Source organism: Xiphophorus maculatus, chromosome 4 (genome assembly GCF_002775205.1).
Source record: "Xiphophorus maculatus strain JP 163 A chromosome 4, X_maculatus-5.0-male, whole genome shotgun sequence".
Classification (NCBI taxonomy): Eukaryota; Metazoa; Chordata; class Actinopteri; order Cyprinodontiformes; family Poeciliidae; genus Xiphophorus; species Xiphophorus maculatus.
Genome location: NC_036446.1, coordinates 15,895,750 through 15,917,491, shown reverse-complemented (window position 1 = coordinate 15,917,491; position 21,742 = coordinate 15,895,750). Strand labels below are relative to the sequence as shown.

Sequence of the window (21,742 nt, the reverse complement as noted above, 5' to 3'; positions counted from 1 at the left end):
AGTGTTGCTAACAATTTTAACTCTCTCCTGTTGTGTTTAGCTCTTATTTAAAAGATTCTGCTTTTTTTTTTATTTATTTTTTTATAATTATTTCATAATAAATGCTGACTGATTAGTTACTGGGTGTTTTGTCCTACATTGACTGGAGGGCGGACCGCCTTCTTCCTGTTGGCCACCGATTTTTTTCTTCAACACCGTGCCGGGTTTAACCAATCACAGGCAAGCTCGCTTCCGCTCAGCCAATGAGAGGCCAGGAAGTCACTTCTATGTCAAAACAGTAATTTGTCAGGAGGAAGCACAGCCGAACAACATAAAAGTTTTTTTCTTTTTAGGTAAGTTTGTCCCCACAATAAGTTTTACCTTACACTTATCAGAAGAAGAGTTACTTAGAAGTCCCGCGAGTTTGTTTTTGTGTGTTTAAACTGCGCAGCAGTCATTTAAAACGGTGAGATTTTTTTTTGTTACTTCTGCTGTGCGTAAGATCTACTACTAGCATCTCCACTACAACGACGTCAACACAATGTTACAGAAACATAAAACTCAGTTTCTATCTCAGTCTGCACACAATTAACGACAAGGTTCATTTACTGATGGATAGTTACAATTTTTAACAAGTAACTAACTTTTATTGTAACTTAAATCACATGTAGCTTTGGGTCCGCTGGTGTAGCACTGTGTTACATTCCTACATAAGCCTGTTGGTTAATCTCATACATTAACTATGCATACAAGTTGTTTTGTAACAGCAATATGAAAAAGTAATATTGCTGTTCTAAAATACAGCAATGTGTTCAAGTAAAATATAAAGTTAGCAGTAAAAACTATAATTCAATGATTAGTGTTAACATATTTATAGATATTATTAATGAAAGACATTGTGTTACTTACAAGTAAAAAAAAAAAGCAAATATACCTTCACATTTATCGCAATACATCCACAAACATTAATGCGTTGAATTGTGACTTCATGTGACTGAAAAACCTAAAGTACAGCCCAACTCTGACATGACAAAAATTCTGCATTTTTAGAAGTTTTACATATTAAGTTATAAAACGTGTTTGTGTATTTTTGACCCCCTTTATTATTTTTAAAGAAGAAAAGCATTCCTGCAGCATGATGCTGCCACCAGCTCGTTTCACGCTGGCATGATGTGTTTAGGTTGATTTAGTTTCCATCGCGTACATCCATCAAGTTTAGTTTTGGTTTGGACCAGAGCGTCTTTCTCCACGTCTTTGCCTAATTGTGTTGTGAATGCTTAATATATAGTCTCACCTGAGCGCTGGCTGCCTTTCTAAACAATCGCCTCCTGTACAGGCCAGCCAGTTTCAGTGGATTATTGGTAGTTTGTAGTTGTAGTTGTTTTCATGGTTAGATGATTGATTGAATAGAGATGTGAAAATCTTGGGATAATGGCTGCACAATTTATTGCAAATTTACCATTTATACTCAGCATCCATATAATAAAGTGCATGCACTGCACTGAAGATGAGCTAAAGATACTACAGATTCATGCTCCTTATTCCAATGTTACATTTGGTTGTGTTAGTCTGTTAATGCAACAAAAATTGTTTAAGGAGGTCATGTCAATAAAACAAAGTTTTTTTTCTTTTTTTGCTAAAAAATTGATGCAGCCAAAGGCAGCGGTTGCCATAAAATACTGTTGCTGAGATTAAAATAATGAATTAAATTGTTTTTCATGGACAGATTACTCACTATCTGGGGTTTGCAATTAATTCAAAGCAGAAAGGCATTGACACTGTATATTTGAATGTTTTTTATTTATAGAAAAGCATATTGTCAAAGCAAAATTCACCAATATTATTGTATATCATGTTTTCTTGCTTTATAAACTAACCACACCTTAAAGTTTTTTTTTGCAACTTTCTCCATGATTCTGTTTGCTCACTAATGTTCTCTAACAAACCTCCGAGGCCTTCCCAAAACCTTTTCAGATTTTTATTTGCAGAAAATATTTTAACCTTTTGCAACCACTTTGCAATAACTTTGTGTTTATCAATTGAAATCTTAATTGATAAATTAAGATTTCAATTTTGTCATTTCAAGCATTTTGTCATGGTTGATTTTGTCATGACAAAATGTAAAAATATGAAAGAGTATGGAATAGTTTTCTAATTTTGAGGAAAAATCAACTCTCATGCATTAACTCAAACGTCTATCTTCTTAGTTGTATACAGCCCAACTTGATCTTATCTAGTATTTGTAGTGTAAAGCTGAAAAATGTTAGTTTTCTCCTAAAGACGAATAATAACCAAGAAATACTCTATCCACACTGGAAATAATTATTTTTTTGTACAGAGAGCGATGCCTGCTACATGCAGTCAGTAAGCTGAAGTCCTGTAATCCTTCAGTATTATTTCCTGTTTCAACACAAGGCCTCCCGTCTATATAGATTACAATAAACCATTTCAGGAGAAATGAACCAAATTATAATCTCTACAGTCTTATATCACAATGACACATGTATTTAGAAGGGAACAAACAAAGTTCAACAAGATAGTTGATAGAAGTCAAATTAAAACAAATAAAAAGTAAAGATAATTCATCATCATCTGTTCAGTCCAGCTTTGTATTTTCCTTCCATAACAATATGAAGATCGATTTTAATACATTGATTTTCTAAATTAGTTTTTTATTTTCAAGTGTGTACCTGCAGATATTTTCTTTGCCGTTTTGTAGTTTTTTTAAGGGGAGTTGTAGTTCAGTGCTGCCTCTGCACTGATAGTAAGGCTCGGTTAATGTCAAATCTGGAATAACTGGGTGGAAAACCCCCAGATTTATAAAGTTTTAGTAAGAACATCTGGGAGAAGATAAGATGCTGGGCACACTGGTATCCAGAAACCCTGAAGTGAAAACTGAAGAGCGCATTAATTATTAATTAGATAATTCACTCGTCTACTCCCTTCACTTCCTGGTTTGTGCCACAGGGATATTTACTTTGACTGGGAGGTTCAGTTAAAGGGCCAGTTGACTGATGGCACAATGAGCTTTGAGGATTTTCAGTTTTAGAACCGGTTAACTTTAAGGCTCTGAAATTATAACATCAGACTATACTGTGATTAAAATATGACAGAGGTAAAGTGTGTTTTTATTGGTTATATGATAAGACAAAGGTCCAGTTTTACATAATTTCTACATGTAGGTATTAAAGAGGGTGGAAAACCTTTTTCTCAATATTTAGCTGGACTGTTATTACGATACAAACAATGTACCAGGGCAGTGGAATCACAACGTTTTCAGTACCTTTGTGATCATAAACGTGATAAGAACTATTTATTACATCTTTTTAAATGTGTGTCACAGCAATTATAGTCCCACAAGCACAAATAATGTTCTTGAAAACATTCCCATATGTAATGTGCTTCCTTAGTCATATAAAGAAGTGTGATATCACACAGTAATTATATTTTCAAATTTATTGCTGTTTATTGACACTTTCATTGCACAAACAGTGGAAAAAGTATTAAACTATCAAACCTGACAGTAAGGGCGGTTTTTTTTATTTTTTAAAACATCATTAATTGGTATTTATTCTGACAACAATAAATCACAATTCTTAGAAATTTATCACAATGAGTGGTAAATGGTAAGATGAATGCCCATAAATAAAAATAAAGATTAAGGTGATGAAAAGGAGCCATTTTAAAGCTGAGCTTTTACCCTGAAATATAGGAAAAGATTGATATTATTATACTAACAAAGTAGGGATGCAGCCAACAATAATTTTAGTAATCGATTTATTCTGTTGATTAATTGGCACATCCTCCAGATTTTTTATTTAACCACTTAAACCTCTTTATAGAATATTAGAAATACATAAAAATGAAAACAAACCATTTAATTCATTTTAAAATAAGAAGATAAACATTTTATTGCCTAAAATGGAATAAAAATGAAAGCTTGTTCATTTTTAGCAAAGGCTGCATTTATACATATAAAAGTTTTTTATCTTAAATGCAAAATGTATATATATTTTTAGATAGTTTTGGCTCAATTACTCTTTGTTCTTTCAGCAAGCTACCTTTATTATTCTCTATTCTCCAGTTAATGATTAATAGATTGCTAAATTAGTTGATTATTTCAATAATCCTTTCAGCCCTATAATGAAGAATTAAATGGAGTTATAAATTTAATAGTAAACACCTACAGCTCTGGAAAAAGTTAAGAGACCACTGGTGGAATATTTGGTTGCTCCACCAAATATTGATTTCTGAACTCTTCCTTAGTTAAAACATTAGTGTTGTTTCTAAATGAATATAAACTTGTTTTCTTTGGATTATTTGAGGTCTGAAAGCACTGCATCTTTTTCATTATTTTGACCATTTCTCTTTTTCTGCAAATAAATACAAAACTTTTACTTTGAATTTCAGAGACATGTTGTCAGTAGTTCATAGAATAAAAGAACAATGTTCATTTTACTCAAACATTTACCTAGAAAAAGTAAAACTGATCTCATAAGGTCTCTTAATTTTTTCCACAGCTGCCCATTTAGCTGCCAAATATGACTTTCCCTCATTAATTACCTGGAACAATAGACGCAAGTTGTGTATTAGAAGCAGTGATTGTTGCTCCGGTTCCCTCTGCTGTCTGAGGAAGCTTCAGGAGTGATTACAGCTGTCTGAATGCCACCTGCTCTGTTAGAGCACTAAACACAGTGTGCTCCATGCAGCACCTCCAAACCTCAACACAACTATAACAACAACACTAATGGAAACATGCACACTGGCAGGAGTCCAACCGGTCTCCAGGGGCTCAGTTCGCCTCTGCATACGGAGAGAGAGCGCGCTTGATTAGACAATGCCCTGCAGATGCTCTAATTAACCTCACCTGGCACGAATCCCTGAGCTAGTCCACTCACCTCCTCCTGCAGTGGAGCAAAAACCACACCCCACTATTGCACCGTGGTGTCAGTGTTTGCCTGCTCAGAGTGATTTATTACATATCACATGCTTAAAGGAGCAGATTACTGCTAAAGTTAGCTCCAATAAGTCTGTATGGTTGACGTCTTTGACTGTGACTTTCCTTTTTAGAACATTTAATAATAAGTATACACAAAAATGTGTTTTCTAGCTGGTATCTGTTCTTCTGATGGTTTCTCCCACCTGAGTTGTGGATCTCTGCAGCTGCTCCACAGTTACAACGAGCTTCATAGTTACTCTTTCTGATTTCTTATCTGGCCTGGGTCACCATAAGTCACCTTTTTCAGTGACTTCTGTAGTAAATTGCTTTCACTGGATTTCATTTATGGGTATCAGAGTAAAGTAGGGTGAACAAAAGCATTATTGGGTCAGAATTGAACTATCTGTTTATAGACTGTTGCATTTTTGCTAAGTTCTGACCGGCTCATTTTTAAAGGAGATCTATTTTGCAAAATAAACATTTTGCATCGTTTTGTCCTTCGCTACTGTCGCTACTTCTTCCAAAAACAGCCCAATCCCTTAAAAAAAGAAAACATCCAGACATTTTTTGGCAACAAGTTAATGTTTTTTGGTGTCTGGAAAATGAGTCGTTTCAAAATCCTCCCGATTGTTGCGTCACAACCCACTGCCACTGTGTCGTTAACCAAACAAACTGGTTTTGGTCTCTGTACAAATGGCTGGTGGAAAAGACAAGTGTTTTGTTGTTGACTTAACATTTAGAAACCACTTGCTGCATTCTTGTTTGTTGTGCAGGAGGCTCTATTTCTGCTTTTCAAAAATGTACCGTTGTATAATTGTGCATCTGTTTGTAGCCATTTCTGCTTGTGAGTGTAAACGTTGAGTTTTGAGTTTTAAAGTGACAAGAGGCCCTAAAGCGGCTCATTCTGAAATAGCCAGAATTAACCAGTCTAAAATCTCATTACCTAAGAATGATTTTGTGGAAAAAATGTAATGAACATGTTTTGTATAGGGCATAGATTATAGGGCATAGATTATAGGGCATTGATTATAGGGCATAGATTATAGGGCATACACTATGCCCTATACAAAACAACTTATTTGGAAGAGGAATAATAATAAGCATTTTAAGCCTTTTTAGGGGATTTTGGCAAGTCATGTTTTTTATCTTCTTCTACAAAAATTTGTAAAGTGACAGAAGAATATGGAATAATAAAAAAATGTTTAAGTTTGAAGCAGTACTATTTTTAAAAATCCCACTTGCTGTGTTTTTTTTTTGTTTTTTTTAAGTGAGGTTCAGATATTTGTAGCGGAAAGGCGCGGATGTTGCCAGATGCAGCTGTAGCTACACATGTGACTTCATTTCCGATGCCTGGCTCTGTCATGAGGGATGCTCTTGTTGGAAACATGCAGCCGCCAAACCCCTAGGAAACCTGAGGTCATCGTTGCTCTCCTCTGCAGCAACGCCAGGTGACAGGCAGGTCGCGTCAGTGCTAACTGAGGTCAGCACACTTGCAGTGGGGGGTTGAGTTGCTGCCTTCAGCATCCGTCCGTTCATGCTTTTCTACTTCTCTCTTTGTGATAACGTGGGAAATACTGATACAGCTTAATGTTCAGTTTTCTTTTAGAAAGGCCAGAGCTCTGCAGAATATTTGAGCTCTCACACACCCAGCTGTTGTCAAAACATGCAGCCTGGAGGCCAGATTCCTCCTAAAGACTCCCAGCTTCTCTCTGAGGCACAGCCGTGTCCTTCACCTCACTGGAAAGCTCCTGTTTCAGTGTTGCAATCCCAAACAAGCTAAACACAGTATAGCATGTAGGCTGATAAAAATCAGCCTTTTCAAGATTCAAGCAACTACAGTTTTCTGTCTTTCTGAATGTAGGAAATGTTTATTTCCCTTTATTTTCTTTCCTACACTGCAAAAACAAAATCTTACCAAGTAGTTTTTGGCTAAATGTTAGTGAAAATATCTTAGATATTAAAATAAGAAAAAAAATTAACTTACAAGTATCTTTTCAGCATTATATGGGAGTTTGTTTTTAAGTCAGTAGTTTCTTAGTAGTTGATGAAAAAAGTACTAGTTATGAGTGAAGTAGCCTGCCAGTGGAACTAGACATTTTAAATGCGGGTTTTACAAAGTTTCCAAATGTTGTAAATTAAGGAAATCGGGGCCAATTTCCTTAATTTTAGAAATCAGTCCTGATTTCTTTAATTTTGGGAGATTGGTGATTGACTGATTATAACATATTCAGTCAATCCCCTGAGTTATAGAACATACAATATAATGCGAGATAATCGTTATAGATGGTAATCTACATATAATGTACATTGTGTACATTATATTTATATATAATGTACATTATACATGTACATTGTATACAGTGTATACGTACACTGTCTACATATACAGTGTATATGTACTGTAGATAATAACATATAATGGTTACCTAGCATTATATGTGGTAATGTATAATATTGTTCCACTTGCAGATTATTTAAGTTTTGTAGTAACTAGTTACACATACGCAGTTGCATTTACTTAAGTAACTATTTTTAAAAAAGCTGTATCTTTATGAGTGTTTTTTACTAAGCTGTACTTTTTACTTTTACTTCAGTAATTTTACTGTGAAGTATCTCTACTCTTATTTGTGTCAAATTTCTATATTTTTGACCCACTGAATGAAAAATGTTTTAACCAAAAATTTACCAGATACAGAGACACATCTGCAGTTTTTGTTAAAGTTTTCTAAGTTAATTCTTGAAAAAAAGTGATTTGGAAAAAATATTTTCTGTTACTTTTATGAATTACTGTCATTTTTGTCCTTAAAATGCCAAAATTTCCACTGAACTTCATATTTTGATCCAACTTACGTCATTTTTAAATAGTAAATAATTGATCATTTGATCAGTTACTCAGTACTTGAGTAGACCAAATACTTTTTACTGTTACTTGAGTAGTTTCTTGAATGGCTACTTGTAGTAGTGCTACTCGTACTTTAGTACAATTTTTGGGTACTCTGCCCACCTCTGTTCACGTATATCTTGTACTTTTTCATCAATATTAAGGAGTTATTCACTTAAAATAAGCTCCCATATCTTATTGAAAGTTACTTGTAAGTTAGTTTTGTCTTATTTCAAGTGTAATAAGATATTTGAACTTGAATATGGGGGGAAAAAAAACTTGGTAAGATCTTATGTTTCTTCAATGTGACGTGAGTTTTCAGTCCATCCCAGTGCAGATGGTTATTAAACCCCATCAGAAAGCTTGATTGCTAATTTGTGAAAGTTTTCCCGGGTGACTCAAACATTTTTGCCGTCGGATCGTCGGATGATCTGTCCAGGGAATCCTCGAGGTAACCTTTTGGCAGCGAAAGATAAGCGATACGTTTTAAGCTCCCAGCGGTCGTGTAATCCTCATGCAGCTCATGCAGCTGCTGAACTAATCTCGCAGTTTACTTTCAGAGTAGATAGTATCACATAAAACTACACACTGGCTAAGTTGTTAGACATTCTCCCAGATCTGGTTGCCAAGCATGCAGTGTATTAGTGAATTATGAGGAAATGCATTATAATCCAGCTCAGAGGTTGCTGCTGCATGCAGACGGCGCTGAGGGAGAGAGAGTTTGTTTGCAGTCTGCAGTGGTTCAGCCAGGGTACAGGAGTTAGACGTCGGAGGCTGGGGGGAGGGGAGCGATGAGATTATAAGTGTTTTTATGTAATGAGGGTTTTCAAAGGAGGCGGGGTTAAACAGAAAAGTTCAGGTGGGCTGGGTTCACAGCTGTTGGGTCCTAAGAGAGCGTCGGCATTTATTTTAGGTAGAGTTATGTGATGTGATTCTCCATCTTCAGAGGAAGAAATTAAAGAGGTATTAATTTAATGTTGATCACTGTGTAGCTCTGAATCTCATCTAATAATATTCACACAGCCAAATGATGAATTAATGACATAAAATACCAGTGGAATTGGGTCATTACACTGGTAATGCACCAGTAAGATGTCCTCTTCCAGCTCAATAAATGCAGCAGAACTGAAAGTCCTACTTTCTTCAGACTGAAAATGCAACAACATATTTTTGATTGAGACAATATGCATCAGATCAGCTTTTAATGAATCACTATTATCCTGTTGTTTCTTTTTTACAATGTTTTTATGATTTTGTTTGATTCCTATAAAGTGTCTGAGTGTTTAGAAAAGCGCTATCCAAATTAGACATATTTTTATTATTTTTTCACATATAATCCAGAATAATTTTCTAGCTCCTTTATTTTCTGTTGGATCTAAAATTACCTCTGCCAAAGGTAAAGTTTATAAACATATCTTTTATCACCAGCTTTAGTTCAACTTCATTTCTGGATTAAAAGTTACGCCATTGAGTTTGTAACTGTCATCATTTTTGGAAAGAAAATAATCCAAAATTATAAATGGCAGGTCAAAGATGAAAAAAAAAAAATTAGGAATTGATCAGGCAGTGAGAGGCTGATTGGTATGTCTCTAATTAACATTAATTTATTGATTTGTTTAGTGTTTCATCTGATAGATTATGCAGTGGCTTCGATTTCTGTGAAAATTCGATGCAATTATTCCATGAAAAAATCTTCTAATTCCTGCTCTTGTTATATATACAGTATATATTTAAACATAATAGTTGGTTAATTTTTTCATCCATGTTAAGAACTTGATTTAGGAGCATCAGAGTAAAGGGGGCTGAGTACAAATGAAAGTCTCACTCAAAATGTTTGCTTTAATTTCAGAGTTGGAAATACATCAGGACTGTAAATTGTGGCTGAAACGATTACGGTAATCGGACGAAGGAATTAATGAATTGTGATGAATCGATTATTGAAATAATTGTTAAGAATTTAGTAGTCGATATGATTAAAGTACACAGACTTAAAAAAGGCCATTTGCTGAACAAACAACATATTCATGGCAGTAAACCGCACGCAGAAAAATTATATACGTTTGTCTTTTAAAATAAAAAAAATCTGTTGTCTGTAAATATATTTTACCCCAAACTACTAAAGTGGCACATGCTTAGCTTCACCTGGTTAACATTCAGTAAAAATATCTCTTATTAAGCATCCTTCCTGCCACATGCCATCTCACTGTACAATAAAAGCTAAATCATTGTTCTGCACTAATCAGTCCAATTTTGCACAACTGCACTTGCTGTACATATATTTACATATACATACTGTACCTGCATTTTTTGAATCTTTGCAAGGACTGCTCTAAGCTGCTTTTTATATTGACAGCATGTTATATTTTATTTTTATTTTGTCTACAATTGCTACTCAGTGGTGGTTGTTGTGTGTCTTGTCTCTATGCTGCTGTAACTGCGAAATAATTTCCCTGCTGGGATGAATAAAGTAATTCTATTCTATTCTATTTTGCTATTTAATTATTAATTAGTTAAAGAAACAGTCCGTATTGTCTTGATGCTACGTTGAGCAGAAACAGCTGAGTTTTTTACATGTTCATGTAATTATATTTCCGCTGCAGCTGCATCTTTTCCTGCAAATAATCTGTCATACAATAAGGAAATTATGTTTTGTTGCATTTTTAGGAAATAAAATGTTTTTTTTTCACTTAAAAAGGGAATTAAATTATTTATTTGCATTTTTTTATGTATTTATAATATTGTATAAAAAGGCTTCATTGGATAAATTAAAAACTCTGATTAATTGTCACAATAATCAATAGATTAACCAATTACTAAAATTGTTAGACCTACAGTAAATAGTTGGTGAAGATCCTCATTTTAGACTATTTTTTACCAGTTGATTTGTTTCCTGCTGTCTTCCTCTGAATGTCTAACCGTACTGTGTTCAGAAAATGGCGGACAAGACAGCGGATGGGGGAGCGTGGACGGGATGCGCCGTCATGTTCCTGCAGTCTCTCTTTCCTGGCGTGGACCTGCTCGCTCTCTACAAAGGCGAGCAGGGGAAGTTCATCATTTTCAAAGTCCTCAAGCTGACTCTGAGAGGTAAACCCATCAGCTGGGATCCACCAGGGACGATGCACAAACACAGGGAAGCTTTTCCAGGCTGTCGCATTAATTAATCAGTGTTTCCCTCGGCCAGATTCTGCGGGTGGTCTGGGGGGTTACGACATCCTAAAGGTCCATGATGCTGAGCCCTTCCTGGGGGTGGAGGTGAAATTTGTGGATGTGGCAGCATGTCAGCAGTTCCTGGAGAGCTACAGCTCCGGAGCCGTGCTCCAGTCCCTCAACCAGCACGCGTGCCGGCTGCTCGGCCTTCCCCAAGACTTCACCGTACGAACCCAGCTAAAGGCCGGGCCTCAGAACCTGGATCTGTGTCTGGACCAGCTGGCTGTCTGTCTGCAGCACATCCACCTTTCACAGGTTGGACCTTTCATTTATTTTCTTCATGTCAGTAGTTCAAGCTAATCCTGTGTAACAAGTCTAAGTACAGTAGGGCTGGATGACATGGCTGAAATACTTAAATAACAGTTTTACGTCATGTCAATAACTATTAATTCGTTTTAAATACCTGAAGTACTGCCAAACTGGTGAGGTGACATTCCCTGTTTTATCCACAGTTTTCACTCCAGGCTGTTGTTTTTTCCAGTGTTGTATAAAGTACTGAAATCTCAGAGTCAAGTAAAAGTACAAGTACCTCTCCAAAATACGACTTTGGTAAAAGTCGAAGTCACTGACTGAAATGTTACTTGAGTAAAAGTCTTAAAGTATCTGAAACTTCTTGTACTTAAGTATGGAAATTACTGTAAAAATGGATGTACTCAAGTAATGTAATGAAAAGTACAAGTAAAAAGTAAAACAAGGCAAGTTTGAATGACATTTCTTATATTTTGGTAAACTTGTCAAATACACTTAAAATAATGTACCCAACCAAGTGCAGGCAAAATGAAACCTGCTAATACATTGTTCCAGTTTTAAAGAGTAGCACATGTTAATGGTTTGTGGTTTTGAACTTGCATGCCTTTCCTATATTCGTTAAATTTAGTCTAAATTGCTATCGCTATGGCTTCTGTCCCCCATTGAACTAGGGTGACCAGACGTCCTCTTTTTCCCGGACATGTCCTACTTTTCAGACCTAAAAAGATGTCCGGGGGGAATTTAAAAATTGTCCGGGATTTTGGTCAATTGCCTCAAAACACATTACATAGCTTACAGTGCATTATAGGGCACGGCGCTGCGTGTCACGTAATCCCTGAGCCGCGTCAGTGCGGGCAGCACTCTTCTCTGTTCGCCCACCCGGTGTAAGGTGTTCTGATTTCTGATTTCCCCAACAATGGGAAAAGCGAAACAGGTGTATCCTATTGGTGGTGATGAACAAGCCCAGGCAAGCAGGCTACGGACTTTGTTCGGTAGCCTGCTTGCTACTTGCTAATCAGTAGGTGGGGTCAAAACACTTGCGTTTCTCTCTCGCGTTTTTGTAACGAGTAACTAAACCACACATTGAAAATGTATCGGAGTAGAAGTACGCAATTAAGTTCGGAAATATAGTGAAGTAAAAGTGAAAGTCATCAAAAATTTTCATACTCGAGGAAAGTATGAAGTACTCCAAACTATACTTAAGTAAAGTAGTGAAGTATTTGTACTTTGTTACTATACAACACTGGTTTTTTTATTCTTTATTTTTAAGCAGTTATGAAGCACAGTGGTGAAACTTTAAACCGCTGCTGCGCTACTTACTCAGCAGGTTGTTGCTAGGTAACCATAGAAGGAATGAGTTGCTAGGTAACAAAAGAGTGAGTGAGCCAGTTGTTTAGCTGTGTGTGAGAGGTTGAGCTGCTAAAACCTTTCCTTTGCCTACATCTCCCAGAATGCTGTGCTGCTCTGGCTCCTAGTTCAGTGAAATAATTGAACATTCTATCAGCTACATTATCAGAATCAGAATCTGAATTCCTTTTATTGTCGTTGTGCACAAAAGAAGCACAACATTTTGAAAATAGCAACTTTTAAAGGCAAATAAAATAATTTAATAGAAATAATAATAATAATAAGTATATTTCAATAAATATGGTAGAAACAGGAGCAACTGGGATGTTAAGGGAAAATAAATATTGATCAGGTTTTAGATTGATTAGCTGTGTTCTGGTCAACAACAATTCTTGGTAGAAACTGTTTCTTAGTCTTAGAAAACGCCTCTCTGACCTGTTGTTGTTGACCACATGTCTTTAGAGATGTATACATTGCCCAGCCCTAAGTGTAAGTGTTGATGTGTGTCAGCCGGAGCGCCTGCGTGACGAAGAGATTGATCATCTGGAGCAGCAGCTGCAGAGCCAGGCGCTGGGTCCGGCCCCGCAGACCCTCACGGTCACACAGGAAGAGTCTCCAGTCCCCAGCAACTGCTTCAAGTTTCAGAACAGAGTGTTTGGTGAGTAAAGGCAACACCTTCAGCTTTCCTGCCCTGTCTGAAGGCTTCTGGATTCTTGATTAAACAAGGAGGGGTGGGTGTGGAAAGAGAAAATATTTTAATGTTGTATCCATCCATCTGGAGCTGAAATGGTTAATCTGATTCATTGTGATGAATTGATTGTTGAAAAACTTGTCAACTGATTCTAATTTTGTGATTGATTAGTTGTTAACTGGAGTGTGAAGACTCGAAAAAAGGTGATTTGCTGAAAGTACATCACAATCCAGAGTAGTAATTAAGTTTAAACTATACAAACAATGTAAAAAAATTTTTATATAAGATTAAAAAAAAAACTTTTTTGTGTGTAAATATGTTCGACCCAGAACTCCTAGCTTAATTTTAGCCTCACCTGGTTCAAATTACATTAAAAAACACAAAAGAAAAATCTCCTATTGGGCTCCTTTTACTATCCAGTTATTAATTGGTTAATCCAATAAATAATTACCAGACCAGCTCAAAATTATATTGATTGTAAGTCAAACTTTTCATGTGTTTGAGCTTGAATTATTTTTAGCTGCAGATGCATCATTTGCATACACTTAAGGATTCTTATAGAATTGGATTTTAGGCAATAAAATGTTTATTTTCTTATTTTTTTAAAATGTAATTATTTCTTTACTCATATTTTTTAATGTATGTCTAATGTATAGAAAAGCTGAATTGGTAAAATGAAAAATCTGCAGAATGTGACAGTTTTTATACAACAAATCAATTAATCATCAAAATAATCAATAGTTGCAGTTCTCCATCCATCCATCCATCCATCCATCCATCCATCCATCCATCCATCCATCCATCCATCCATCCATCCATCCATCCATCCATCCATCCATCCATCCATCCATCCATCCATCCATCCATCGAATAAGTAAGTTTGTCTATCACAGGACCAATTTTATCCAGTAAAATAAAACTTTCCTTTTGAGGAAAAAATAACTTAAAATGGTTTGATTAATATATTCTCTATGAAACTTTTGAAGAACCACCATTTTGTTTGTGTTTTTTTATTTTTTGTTTTGTTTTATAAAAACAAACATAAAACAATTTCAAAACCAGGATGGATTCATTTTCTTCTATTGGAGGTTGATGTTTGTGGGAAATAATGTAAAAAAAAAAAAAAGCACTTAGTATCCAACGTAATGACCAGAAAAAAATGCTATCGCTGATGCTTTTAGTGTCATTTTATTGTGGGAATTCAATGCAGGAATTATTGCATGAAAAAAATTAAAAGCTGATAAAATCTGCATTTTATTATTGGATCCGTGTTTTTAAGAAATGGTTGATTCTGCACATTTCTTAGGCAAATTATGAAGAGCCATTGTGGAAGGTCCAAAGAGTTGCAGATTTATTCACATTTCTGTATATCCACTCTGTTTTTGCTCTTTTCTTATTGAAAGTCTTATTACTGTGATCATATCTGCAACAAATTCATTGTCAGGTTTTTCAGTAATTACTTTAATATTACCTTATAGTTGATTGAAAACTCCAAAAATCTGGAAAATCTATGAAAACTGTTAATTTTTTTTTTTTTTTACTTTTCACTACTATCCAATGTGTCAGAGTTGGTTTTGATCTCCATCTGGGAGCTTCATTATGTGTCTCCATTTCCCAAACTAACTTCCTAGAACGCAACAAACTGTCGGGTTTATGTTTCCTGAACGACGGCCACCATTTTTGATTAAATATTGAGTCTGGTGCCGTTTCCAGCTGACTCTAATCCATCTGATTTCTACCTGTCTGTGGCGAGAGATTAGTAGAAACAGACAAAATGTGCTGTTCATGTTTGGGTTGATTTCATAGTGGCTCACCCGAATTTCACATGAACTTGTAGCTTACATTTAAGCCTTGGGATGTTACATAAAACTTGACTCCCCATTAGAAAAAAAAAATCATTGAGTTTGTTTTCTTCTGCAACTTCCTAATGGATGTGGATGCTCTTATTTTGTAAGATAAAAAAAATCTATCTAAAATGCATTTCATTATTACCGACAGCCAGTGACTCACAAACAGTGTCAGCTTCCCCTCCACCATCTCTCAGCTCTTTCAGCTGGTTGTTTTGCTTTTGGCTTGCAGGCCTGCAGCTACTTGTTTGATTTGTTTTCTCATAAGAGTTAATTGCAGCTGCTCTCCTCTGAGCACCGACTGCTCCGCTCCAAACAGACCCATAGCCTCTAGCTGATGAACACAGGCTACCAATGTTGTGCTTTGCACATTTTGCAACTTTAGTTTTTGTTCATAGAAGAGGTGCATATTGATTTTCTGTGTATTTTATTTTGCCCTGGTATTACATAAAGTCATGAGTAAAGGCGTTAAAAGGGTGCAGCTGAAACTACAGTATCAATCCACTGAGCAGACTTTAGCTGTAAAGTGGAGCAGACGTCTTCTTGTTTTAGCCATAAAATCACTATTCGGGATGTTGCAGCAGAAATAACAGTTTTCTGGATCATCAGAAACTTCAAGGCTGCAGATTCATTTGCAAGAAGGAGCTTCAGGGAGTCCAACAAGCACCTGGATGCACCAACTGAGGAGGATTTTACAGAATGATGCTCAAGTTTGGCAGTAAGAAACCCAGTGAAGCCAAGAAACGGAGAGAAATTCAGCAGCAGGAGGACAGAGGCTGGAGCAAAGTGATTTTCTCTGATGACTCATCCTGATTGTTTGGGACATCTGGGAAATCATTTAATGGGAGAGCAAAAGATGAGATCTACTGCAGTCCATGTGCGGTTGCATCTCATTCAAGGAAGTGGGCTTGTTAACACTTAACCCAAGAAGAGTCGAGTGAATCAAGAGTGATATAAAAACCTCCATGAAAAGCAACCTTTTATATCAACATAGGCTTTGTGTATTTGTTAGCATGACAGAGCATCGCGTCACATGAAAAACATGATAATGAGTGACTGAAAGATATTATTAACTATATAGTATATTAAGAAATACTGAATCAGTACTTAAGCCAGCTATATTTGGTCCTAAAAACCTTTTAAACCTATGATCTGCTTTTAAATTGTTTACCTGTACATTAGAGAAACATGTGAAATGCTAACCATCTAACAAGGCATGTGTTAATGACAAAACCTTTTACTAAACGCCTGGAGGTGAGCAGACTGAGCAGCTGACTGCTTGGAGGACTTTATTCTTGGATCTGGATAAATATCTCACAGTCCTGAACCATTTTTTATTTTACTATTGAAAAGCTAACATTTTAGATCACTTCTTTCAAGATATCATTACCTAAAATGCAATAATATAGTTTCAAAGTTGTAGCAAAGGACCTAAACATGTGAAAAGTTCAGCCGTTTCTGCTCGACTTGACATCTTTACAGTGTATTAGGGCTGACATGTTGATTTATTTTAATTGAACAGCAAAAAGTGGTAAATATGATTTTTTTAGACAGAATTCGAACCAGATGAAGCTTAAACTATTTACAGACAAAATGTTTTATTTTGTCTTGAATGCAAAACATTTATTTTTTGCATAATTTTGGCTTAGTTACTGCTGTGATAAGTTGTTCTTTCAGCAAATGACATTTTTTAGTCTGTATTCTCCAGCTATTGATTACTAAATTGAGACATGGTGACTAATTGTTTCAGCCCTACTTGAAGCATTTTAACATAATGTAACAGATGCACAGCAATGCTACCCTCTTATAAAATAGAAATTTTAATTTGTAAAGTATTCTGGGAAAAGTTTGATGTTTACATAATCATGCTAAGTAGAATTTACATTAATGTTTTTTTTTTCCCCTCTCTCTCTCTCTCTCTCTCTTGGCGTTTCATCCTTTGGATCACCAGAGGACCGAGTGCTGACACCGGCAGATGTTCAGAGCTTCTCGAACGGAGTGGGCCGTCAGTGGAAACATGTAGGGAGGGCCCTGGGGAAGAGCTGTCGTGCTCTGAAGGGCCCCGCCATTGACAACCTGGCCTACGAGTACGAGAGAGAAGGGCTGTATGAACAAGCCTATCAGCTGCTGAGCCGCTTCATTCAGGCGGAGGGGAGGGCGGCCAAGCTGAGCCGACTGGTCAGAGCTCTGGAGGACAGCAAACTCACCAGCCTGGCTGAAAACATGCTGGGCATGCAGCCCTGAGAGTAACTCTGTGTGCGAGTTTTAAGAGCCAAACTGAGGGCCGGGCTCCTCTGTGGGAGTAGAAACGTTCTCCTGCCGCTTTTTTACATTCAGAGTAGCTGTTCCCGACTTTCCTCATGTTTGAATCAGAACCAAGTGTGTGTGAATTCACAGTTTATGTATGTGTGTGTGTGTGTGTGTGTGTGTGTGTGTGTGTGTGTGTGTGTGTGTGAGAGAGAGAGAGGAAGAGATTCAGATCAACATTTGTAATCTTTTGTTTATTTGAAGTAATCTGTCATCACTGTTAAAAGAAAATGCAATCTGGAGTTTAATACACTGTGTGAACCGTTTTTATTATGTGTTACAGATCGAACCTGTTGGGTCCGGCTTCTAGTAACAACGCAACCGAAGGATGTTGATTTTTTTCTTTTTCTCCCGATAAAATGGGTTCTAGCAAATTAAATGGTTGTGGAAAGAAGGCTTATGTTTCTGTTTGATGCATTAGTGTAATTAAAACTGAAAACACAATTTTGTCTAAATTCCCTCAGGTGTAATTTGGTGTTAATCCTCCCCCTGTTCGCCGCCATCACTCGGTCACTCACACGTGTGCACGTTCTGCGTACGACTGAATTAGTGATTGCTGATGTTGCTGCTGAATGTGTGTGTATGTGGGTGTTTGAATCTCACTGTGGCCGAGGTGTGTGTGTGTGTGTGTGTGTGTGTGTGTGTGTGTGTGTGTGTGTGTGTGTGTATCTTACCATGCCGACCATAGTTCAGATGGACAGAAAGGCTTGGCTTCAACCCCCTTTACTCTTCCTCGCTTCCTTCTCTGCTTGACCGTCCATCCAGATGTGATGGCTGGATTAGAAGCTTTTATCACGCACACTTTTTACAGCTTTATGGTATGGACACAAACATGGACACCCCGTCATTGGAAGTAACTAGATTGTTTTAGAAATAGCAGTGAGAATCCGGATCTTCTTAAAGAATCCACCAAAAGATACTGAGGAGATAGACAGAGCTGAGAAGAGAAAAAACTGAAGAAAGATGAAGAGAGAAACGGAGCAGACAACAGCTCAAGAGAGACAAAAAACCTGGAGAGCTGAAGAAGCAAAACTGAAGTCAGCTGAAAAGAGAGACAGAGCTGAAGACAACTAAAGAGAAAAAACTGAAGACAGGTGAAGAGAGATGCAGAGCTGAAAATGTTTTATTTGGAGCCCAGTGGAGGAAAGGGAGCGTGCAAGAATTGTTTTAAAGAAAACCATAAAACCTACAGCAATGATGTTTACATTCCCTCAAAGCAGGCGCTTGATTTTGATGCGTAAATTATTTCTATAGAGTGTAATTTGTACAAACAACAACATTTTGTTTGTGAAAAATCAAATTTGAAAAAGCTTCAGTTACAGTAACACACGGTGGCAGTTTGCATTACACTGTAAAACGGAAAACGTCCAAAAACTGACATAAAACTGAAATTGTGATTTTTTTTCCCCCCAAACAATCCATAAGAGATATCAAAAAGCTAAATTGTTTGAAAATAGCTAAATGCCTTGTGACTTGTTTAGCACATACAGGTGCACCTAAATAAGTATATAAAGGCAATTGAAAGGTTTATCATGTCAGTAATTGTACAGTACATTGGTGCAGTAGTCTATGCATATCATGTACTGTAATAAACCTACTTTTTCAGTCAGCTCAAATAAATGCAAACTTTATTTTATTTATCTTGTACAACATTAGAATAGCAGTGCCTAAATTTTATCATTGTGTAATATAGATGAGTTTCTTTTTTTTAAATATTAGATTTTCAATATTTTAATTCATTGCAATGTACTTTATATATTTTTTAGATACTTTAGCTGTACAACACTTATAAAATTACAACTTTAAATATAGTAATTTACTGCTATTTAATTTGTAATATATATTTGATTTTAACGTATAATCAGATATAATTGAGAATCAACAGTCTCTGATTATAATATTTACTTTTTAATGTTACATTGTAGTATCTCAGCCCCTATTACTCCACATAGCATCAGCCGAATTAACACCCACCAGTATCTTAAATTTTACGTCCCCAGTACGTGGATTTCCTGCCATATTATTGACGTAATTAAAGGTTCATTTGGTGCACCGTGTCCCCCACCGGGTGTTTTTCAGACCTACTTATGTTGTTGACACGATTAAACGTCACCCAGGTGCCGGAGAAAAGAGGACAAGTAACGGCAGTCGAGTTGGGACATTTCAGTTCCATAACAGCGACACGATTTCCACGAATGACACCAGACCACGAAGCGACACTTGCCACTTCAATATTCCTGTCATTTTTAACAACCTTTCATCGGACGTGATTAGAGCCCGGCGGCTCTGACGTAAACCAGATTGTTAGGTGAGTCTCGCGCGGACAGTTTTGGATATGGCAGGCCAATTTATCATATAAATATTCAGCGCAAACATCCATAATTCAGTTTTCCTTGTAAAAAAAAAAAAAAACTTTCCAAAAATCTAGTTTACGTCACAATGCTGTTGCTTTGTAAGCCACTCTGGACATCTGGACGTCCCGCCATTGGAATTTCAAAAAGGCCACTTTTTAATGAGTTGAAAACATTTAAAATTAAAAAAAATACTGTTTTCTACCTTCTGTTTGCAATGAGCTTCAAAAGTAGAAATGTTATTCAGATGGATTTAACTTCCCTAGTTAACTGGTTAACTGGTCTAGGATTGTGCTGTGAATCCCAGATAATTTCTTGGATTTTGTCTGAATGGGATGGGGGGGCCATGCCCATGGTGCCATTCATCTAAGGACCGCCAGTGTTTGGTAACTTCTGACTTTTCTAGTAAGATTTCTGATTTACCTTGGTGATCAGATATTTTTATTTTTCCAAGATGGATCTCAGTTTTGATTCTCGAGTACAAGTTGTATGAACTATTTCAAACAGAAGTGTTGTTTTATCATACGGTGGATAATGACCAATTTATCCAGTTACATCTATTCGAGTAACATTTTGGAAAAAATGTTACTTTTAAGAGTATTTTTTTAACAGTGCTGTACTTTTTACTTTTACTTGAGTAATTTTATTATGAAGTATCAATACGCTTGAGTAACATTTCTGGATGCTCAACCCACTGCCAGTAACATTACTGAATGAAGAACAAGCTTGTTTTAACCTAATAAACTCACCAGATATAGACGCACGCTTGCGTTTTTTTTGTTAAAGCTTCTTAAATTTTACATTGAAAGAAATTGATTTGGATAAATGTTTCTTTTGCTCGATTTTATTTTGTCATTTATTTGAATTATTTTCACTTTGGTCTTTAAAATATCAACATTGGTCCATTTGATAATGCAATTTTTAAATATCGATTGTCTGATTGGTTTTAATCAGTTTGATATTTGATCCTAATGTGACTGTGGTTTCTGTGTTACCAACGATTTTTGTCATGTTGTATTCGCAGAAACACGGCCGAGTGAGCGCTCTTAACAACAAACTATCTGTGACGTATATTTCTCCGGTAACCATGTCAACGAGAATCTAAGCCGTTAGGAGAAAGCAAACGGCTCACAAACTCTCTGAATGTACTTTATACGCTTTCTACTTTGGAAAACTTTCGTGTTTGTAAGTATTTATATGTTCGGTAGCCACTTACACCTGGTGCTGTCTTTTTTTCTTTGATAAAATATGGAGCATCTACATCATTTTTGAACCTAGCGTGAAGATGTGTATATTATGAAGTAATTTCTCATTCTGTTACATTTCAGTTACAAAAACGTTTTGAGTGTAGCATTTAAAGGGTTGTATTAGCCAGTAATATTTTTTTTTCTTCTGTTGTATTTCAGTTACAGAAAAACATTTTTTATAAAAGATCTTCAGTTAAGAAAAGCAAAAACTTTTTATTAGTTGATCGCTGGCTGTCAGGCTACACATTGTCACGTATTGTGAGAACAGCAGAAAAAGTTTTTTTTTTTTTTTTTACAACACTATACATTTCACTTTTATTTGAGTAATTTTATTCAAAATGTTTGGATACTCGACCCACTGTGGGGTAACTTCACTGAATGAAGTACAAGCTTATTTTATATTTAAAAAATAATAATAAAATCTCCTGGCACAGACACACACCAGAAGTTTTTGTTAGTTTTAAAAGTTTTATATTGAAGGGAATTGATTAGGAAAAATGTTTCCTTTGCCTAAATTTGTCATTATGTTATTTATTTACTTGAGTAATAGTTCAGCTGCTTTTAATTTCTACTTGAGTAAAAAAATATGTCGAAGCAGTCACACTCTTACTTGAGTACAATGTTTGTGTACTTGTAGTCATTTGTCCTACTGAGCTAAATCACAGCCGCCTCTTTGATTATATGTTACAACGGCCTG

The 21,742-nt window shown here is 36.1% G+C and overlaps 1 protein-coding gene across 1 annotated transcript; it reads left to right on the top strand.

Annotated features, from left to right (window-relative positions):
• The first annotated feature begins 251 nt into the window (after positions 1–251).
• On the top strand, positions 252–17,613 carry tradd (TNFRSF1A associated via death domain). Its single transcript, XM_023331927.1, has 5 exons — positions 252–332; positions 10,730–10,883; positions 10,981–11,261; positions 13,113–13,260; positions 17,092–17,613. The coding sequence occupies exons 2-5, from the start codon at positions 10,733–10,735 to the stop codon at positions 17,382–17,384; spliced, it is 873 nt and encodes a 290-aa protein (XP_023187695.1). The 5' UTR covers positions 252–332; positions 10,730–10,732; the 3' UTR covers positions 17,385–17,613.
• Positions 17,614–21,742: the final 4,129 nt, after the last annotated feature.

Coding starts and splice junctions, on each gene's coding strand:
- tradd (XM_023331927.1), top strand. CDS start 10,733: ATGGCGGACAAGACAGCGGATGGGGGAGCGTGGACGGGATGCGCCGTC. Junction 10,884..10,980: donor CCTCAAGCTGACTCTGAGAG/GTAAACCCATCA, acceptor TCCCTCGGCCAG/ATTCTGCGGGTGGTCTGGGG. Junction 11,262..13,112: donor AGCACATCCACCTTTCACAG/GTTGGACCTTTC, acceptor GATGTGTGTCAG/CCGGAGCGCCTGCGTGACGA.